Source organism: Haliotis rufescens, unplaced genomic scaffold (assembly GCF_023055435.1).
Source record: "Haliotis rufescens isolate VD_foot unplaced genomic scaffold, xgHalRufe1.0.p SCAF_8, whole genome shotgun sequence".
NCBI lineage: Eukaryota > Metazoa > Mollusca > Gastropoda > Lepetellida > Haliotidae > Haliotis > Haliotis rufescens.
Window position 1 is genome coordinate 50,954,423 of NW_025964372.1, and position 7,033 is coordinate 50,961,455.

General features: G+C 41.4%; 1 protein-coding gene across 1 annotated transcript; it reads left to right on the forward strand.

Annotated features, from left to right (window-relative positions):
* Positions 1-557: 557 nt before the first annotated feature.
* On the forward strand, positions 558-5,553 carry LOC124124511. The gene is made up of 4 exons (XM_046487697.2): positions 558-1,942; positions 2,886-3,051; positions 4,042-4,162; positions 4,676-5,553. The coding sequence occupies exons 1-4, from the start codon at positions 558-560 to the stop codon at positions 5,551-5,553; spliced, it is 2,550 nt and encodes an 849-aa protein (XP_046343653.2).
* The last annotated feature ends 1,480 nt before the right edge of the window (positions 5,554-7,033 follow it).

The following is a 7,033-nucleotide window of genomic DNA, read 5'->3' on the forward strand; positions in this document are numbered from 1 at the left end:
TGGCCGTTTGTGTTCGTTTTGGAAATAAAGAAGTCGGATATGATGCTCCGAACGAGTGAGTAGGGTTTTTAGCCACTTTAGAAATATTCAAGCAATATTATGACAAGGGCTTCACATGTTATTACCATATGGTAATCGAACCTGGGCCTTCTGTGAAACGAAACTTTGCTTCTGTACTACCCTACCGCCTAATGTTTCTCCAAATGCCTCCCTCACTCGTATTAGGCATTAAGAGGCATCCACGATGAATGGCCGATTAATTAGTTCAACTGCCTGAGATCTGGTTCAGGGTTTGTAAGGTACCGATTTGGCCTAAAAGATCTGATTTTCAAGAGATTGGATATATACACAATGAAAATGAAAAATGCAGCTTGATGAAATTGTGTCTTTTGACATTGAACAAAGGTGACATTTTCAGTATCCATATGCATTGTTTCATTATCTTTTGGAAGACATTATTTCTTTTAAATCCTCGGCCCTCCAAAAATTTCACATTGTCAATCAATAACTGATTGTAAGAGGTCCTGCTTTCTTCCCCAGTGGATTCCGTTGCTGACATGGATGTAGATGTTGCTCCAGCGACAGTCCAGAACCATCTCAACTTTCTGGAACAAGTGGACAATCACGGCCATCTTTACGAAGGGCCCGTTCTCCTGAGAGCAATAGGCCGTTATGAACATTACTGGCTGCCCCTAGCATCCAAACACACAAATGAAGTTCTGACAGCTCCTTTGGACATTGAGTGGGTCTGGCACTGTCATATGTTGTCTCCAATGTCATATCAGAAAGACTGCTTGTCCATGGTCGGTGTGGTGGTTCCCCACAAACTGCTAGACTCTGACGAAAGGCAAAAGTACCTATCTGAGTCCGAGATATTTTGGAATAAGGAGTATCCAGAAACACCTTTTCAAGCAGGAACTGAAGGATCAACGGGTGAACAGGACTTTGTATCCAGTATCAGTTATGATATTGTCTCAGCTTCAGCGAGGCAAAAGCAGTTTTTCTATCAAGTATCCCTACCTCATTACAGGAACAAGACGTACCTGCAAACTGCCATGAGGAGATATAAACAGTTTCTGTTCCTCCTGAAAGGCAACCCAAACTCTTTCCTTGCCCCCACCTTTGACATTGATCTGGTATGGCATACCCATCAGTTGGATCCTGTCGCCTATGTATCTGATACTGAACGACTCCTCGGTAAGATCCTGAGTCATGATGACAGTGTCAACGACAGATCACAAAACTCCAAGCTTACCAATGCCACGAAGCTGACATCATCTCTGTGGAAAAATGTATTTGATGACAGCTTTTCCTTCCCTGGTGCCATGTACAGAGGTGAAAGCCAAAAGGGACAATTGTATCGGCTGACAGAGGGAGAAACAGAGGCTTTATGTGCGACAGGAGTACTTGTAGAACTGACGTACCTTAGAATTGACAGACTTCCAACATGGGCGCGTTCAGCAAAGTTAGAGGTGGTTGTTTTACGAGACGAAGGAACGGTGCTAAGTAAGAGAATACTGAGTTCAAAGAACTGGACTCATAAAGATTCTATGACTTGGGAGAGGGTTCATCTCTATCTAGGAGAGATGTGGACAAACAAATGCGATTTCATCCGCTTCAAGTTAATTGGAAAATCAGGGTATGCGATCTTCAAAAAGGAGATAGTATTAGGAGAAGCAACCTTTGACTGCCTGTCGTCAATTGAGACATTTGAAAGTTATACATATGCAATTTCTACTGAAAAAACGCTGGAACCATCGCCTATAATCCTGAAATGTAAAGGAAAAATGGTTCGTCCTAAATTAACCTTGGAATTGCAAAATGGGCCGTGGACGACGGATATGAAGGGTATAATGTCGTCGAGAGAGGAAGTATGGGGTCCTGTGCCAATACCACGTCCTGTAGAAGGTGTTTCAGAAAAGTTCTTCATGGCAATACACAAGTAAGTGATTCTTGTTAAAGGAATATTAATCCTGCATATTTGACTTGCTCCAATAAATGCCCAATAGAATACCAACAGTGAGATCTACATAAGTTGCTGTAATTAAATAATCGTGTAGTATTGATCATTGTCTTTTAGAATTCCTTGGCTATAAATTCTCTGAAAGCATTTTCCTTCTACAGCATGCATGCAGGTGCTATCATTGTGACACCCAAATTGTTTGGCCAACAAATTGTTTGATTTAGAGGGACACACGTAGTAACGTTTAACCCTGGGAGTTGTTATCGAACCCATCCCAAAACTGAAAAATGAAACATACACAATGTTGAAAATTTAGACCCAACTCTTGTGCCTGGAGGGACTCTTAAATACAAGTATAATCTCAACAAGAACACAAGACGACCACCAAACTTGTTTCGCTTCATCAAAACTCCAGTTGATTTTTGTTGTAATCCAAAACATTAATGGAGTGTGTTTGGTTCACCGTTTGAACAGTGTCGATGTCAGCTTGAATTGGGAGGAAGTGATATAGAACGAACAGTACTACGTTGTTGACAGACCAAGAATCATAATCAGGGTTTGTCTGGTATTTGAACCCCATGTCATTGGATTCCTCCAGGCTTGGTGGACGCTACTTAGATTCCCCAGGCAACTGACACAGTCGTGATCCCTGTAATTGAAATATATTGTGCTGGTAAATAAATATGAATAAGTACTGGTATCTACCATTACTAATGATACAGTTTGAACTCTATGAGCTTCCTCTTGTACTTGCACGTGGGGCCACGGATGACGCCACATTTCGCTGTGTAGAGTTGCGTCGCTTGAGCACGCCAGAAACGTATAGTCGTGGGTTAGAATCTCAGTTTGCCTCCATGTTTCTAGGTTTGTGAGCAACATGCACGCTTTATACGGAATGTAGACAGTTGTTCCCTCGTTCCAGACTTACGGCGGCTGGTTGCAATGCAGAGTTTGTATGCAGAGTCGTCCACTCCACGGATCTGCTGATGTCAGCAGTTCTTGTGTATCACCAGCAAAGACTGGTCTCCTTTGCTTATCTCATTGGTGCTGACCAACTTCCTTCACCAGAAGCAGTCGATTCATCATCCGTAAGTTAACACTACTCAAGGCCTTAGTGAAGCTTTCAAAACGTTGAGAACATTTTCAAGTTTGACTTATCAGTGACGAAAGCCTGTTTCAATTCACTATTTTGCGGTATATCATATGTTCCTGGGTGTGATTTTTCACGAACTGGTATTATCACTTGTTATCCCCCCGGCATATAATGCGGTGGGATATAGCGATCAGCCAGTCTGTCTGTCCATCCGTCTGTCCGTCTGTCTGTCCGTCTATCCGTCCATAATATATCATTTCCTTTTCTGGGGCAGAACGCGAAAATAATTCAGTGTATTTGATCGAAACTTGGCAAATCCATCAGTCACATACTGAAGTTGTGCCTATTGCTATTTAAGGATTTTTGAAATTTATATTTTTTACGTTTCCATGGTAACAAGTTGGGACTTCTATAAGGGTGGTGTTCGTTTCCGGAGCATAACTCAAAAACTGTTAAATACTTTCTTACAAAACTTTGCATGTCTACCAGGCACATACTGAACTGGTGCCTTTTGCTATTTAGGATTTTATTTTAAATTTATTTTTTACGCTTCCATGGCAACCAGTTGGACTTGGGTTCTATAGGGTGGAGTTCGTTTCCGGAGCATAACTCAAAACCCCTTCAAAACTTTCTTACAAAACTTTGCATGTCTCTCAGACTCCTGCTGAACTGGTGCCTTTTGCTATTTAGGAATTTTTATTTTTTACGTTTCCATGGCAACAAGTTGGATTTAAGTTTTGATATAGGGTGGGTTCACTTATGGAGTATAACAAATAAATTGTTAAATATTTCCTTGCCAAACATTGCATGTCCATTTATAAAGTACATACTGAACATGTGCCATTTGATATTAAGGAGTTTTAGAAATGCTTATTTTCGAATTTCCATTGCAGTTATTTTGACATGGTGAAACCCACACCGACCCACAAGGACATATATTCCAGTGTGTTCATGATAAATCGTTTCACATGTGTTATATTTTCAGGACCTGCCATCTTTAAATCCAAAGTTAGGGCAACGAGCGATGTTGATAAAGAACAATCAAGGAGACTGGGGTTTGGTTACTGGCAACTGGGTTCGCTCCACAAGATCTGTTCCAATTTCAAGTATGTCACTTCTTCAATATGCATGTGGTGTTCTTGTACTGCAATTGTTTCATTTTTTCCTTAGTTAATGAAGATAACCTATATACTAGGTGGGGTCAAAGAATGTTTTCATGTTATTATAATAAAACAAGTGAAGTGTGTTTGGTTTAAACCCGCATTAAAGAGTATTTCAGTTATATAACGGCATGTCAGCTTGATGTGAGAGGAAGTCATATGTTTACTTTATTAGTCACCGTTCAGGTGAGGTGAGTTGAAATTGTGATAAACGCCGCGTCCAAGATTATTGCACTTATATAGCGATGTGCATGCTACGTGTGTGTGGCTGCTTGTACTACTCCGGACTGATGCCGATTTATTTTAGACCCTTAATACCGAGCGCCAGACAGGGCAACAACAAGTACCATATTTTAACGTCTTTTGGTGTGACGTGTCCGGGTGCCTGTTTAGAGCAAGTATAAATAAATTAGCATGGTTGATCTCCTAAAGCAAGTGATATTTATTTTTAATCTATAGGCTATTCGAGGACTCTGCGAGGGACTCAGGTGCTTTGTGGATATCTTGATATCAACTTTTACAAGTTCTCAACCAAGACCATGATAAAGAAGAGTATGACGCAGTACCTTGACGGAGGGTTCGACTTTAAACTTGACGGAATGGAGTGCAGAAGAACGTGTGTCACGTTCATGGATAAATACCACGAAGCTGCTGAACGTGTTGCCCTGGCCTTCTCCATCAGCATCCTGCATGTTCTATGTCAGCCAAGATCGAAAGCATGGAAAACTGGATTGTCCCCGAACTATGGCAGGAAGCTAGATCGTGGTGTTTCTGCAGCTCCTTGTGAGAATGTCCTGTTCCTATCTGCAGCTGGGGTTCTTCAGGAATGTCCGTCTAACCATTATTTGGTGAACTCCTACAGAGACGACAGGAAGGCAAGGTATGCATTGCTCAAGAATGGACAAAAGAAAAGCAGACAACATGCTGACAGCGAGAGTGGAGAGGGTGAAGAAGAGGAGGAGGAGCATGATGGAGGTGAAGAATCAACAAGTAATGTCGACGTGAATCTGTTTGATGCGGGCCATGATGACGACTTTGAAGAACCTTGTATGATGGGGATGGATAGTTTTATTGTCGACTGTAGTGAAAGCTATGATGATGGTGGAGATTCAGGGGCAAATGAATATGGCGGAGGAGGGTGTGACTACGGTGGCGGGAGTGACTATATAGGCAGCTCATCGTGCGATGGTGGTGGATGCAGCGGTGGTGGTGGATGTGGAGGTGGTGGAGGATGCGGCGGTGGTGGGGGATGTGGAGGAGGAGGTGGATGCGGCGGTGGTGGGGGATGTGGAGGAGGAGGATGTGGAGGCGGAGGGGGATGTGGAGGAGGTGACTGACTGTAGATGGACTTCAACAACAATGACTTCATTATTCTCTATCTCATGAGGTGAAGGTGTTGAGGTTTGGAAAGGTGTATGATAAGGCTTGTGAAGGTCTTCTGCTGCTGTGTATGTCTGGGGATGGTTTTATTGACTACAGATCTAATTCACAAGCCTTATACCCGTTCGAGCTTGGTTAACACCTGGTCACAAACCATTGAACTTGGTCATTTATGAAGACGTCTTGACTCGAAACAACAGTTTTCATGTTTGCTGCAAGATTTAAACATCCACTCATAGGATGTTCTTCGACTGCTGTTGATAAACTGACCAAATATTAACCTTCTAGCCATCACTAATACTATTGATATGATACAACGGAAAAGGACATTTCCAACTACATTTCTCACACCTAATAAATGTAGCAGCAACTAATTTCCACTTCAATGCGTAAAATTACCTACTCTTGAGTAGTTTGTTCATAATTTCATAAACAGTAAATCAATCAATATTATATGGACATGCACACAATATCCTAAAGCACCCTTTACTGTACGAGCAATGTTGTTCTGAGAAACATAACCTGTCCATGAAGATAACATTTTTGTTTGTTTGTTTTGTTTGTTTGTTGTTAAACGCCGAACTTACAGCAGACTTTCAATAATTGAGTATGTCCAGTGATTGACATCATCAGCATAGATCAACGCATACGATGACATACATCAACCAACCACCCGATCCCGTTAGTCGCCTCTTACGACAAGAATGGGTTGCTGAAGACCTATTCTAAACTGGATCATACACACACAGGTGCGTGCACGTCGCTATATTAGTGCAATAATCTTTGACGCGACGTTAAGCCCAATTAAACATAGGTCAGATGTGCGGAGAACGTGTGCAGCCGACGTGAACGAACCAAGAGTGCAAACGGAGGGGCCGACTTCGCGTCCTTATAAGGTAACGTCCTTTAACAAGACCATATATGGAGCTTCTGTATATAAAGGCTCCGCCTCCGCTGTATTTCCGTTTCAGCCTTTGAAACTGATAGACAGGACGAAAGTGCAAATAAACCCGCTTTTCTGTGTTTTGAATACGATATGTGCATTAACGATGTGACGATCTATCCAAATCTGCAAAGTAGTATATATACCCATGAGACTTGCCCTTTGAGTTGGACTTATTTATACAAGGACTATTTCCATTACACTACGTTTGCAAATTTCAACTCGGATCAGTTTATTTATTCCCAGAACAGTCACCTACGGTGGTACATGAGATACAATTATATACAATATTTTATATTTACAAAATAACAGCATTTAACGCGAATAATTAAAATAGGATACGTTGATATTAATACAATTTACCAATTTTATTATACACATTGAAAAGGAATTTAGATAGGCCTTTTAGATCTCTTACACTGTTAGTGGTCATACGTTTCTTACGTTGGGACAGGTTTGTAAACTTAAGATATTGTACATTTACGAGTTTATAT

Coding starts and splice junctions, on each gene's coding strand:
- LOC124124511 (XM_046487697.2), top strand. CDS start 558: ATGGATGTAGATGTTGCTCCAGCGACAGTCCAGAACCATCTCAACTTT. Junction 1,943..2,885: donor TTCTTCATGGCAATACACAA/GTAAGTGATTCT, acceptor CCCTCGTTCCAG/ACTTACGGCGGCTGGTTGCA. Junction 4,163..4,675: donor AAGATCTGTTCCAATTTCAA/GTATGTCACTTC, acceptor TTTAATCTATAG/GCTATTCGAGGACTCTGCGA.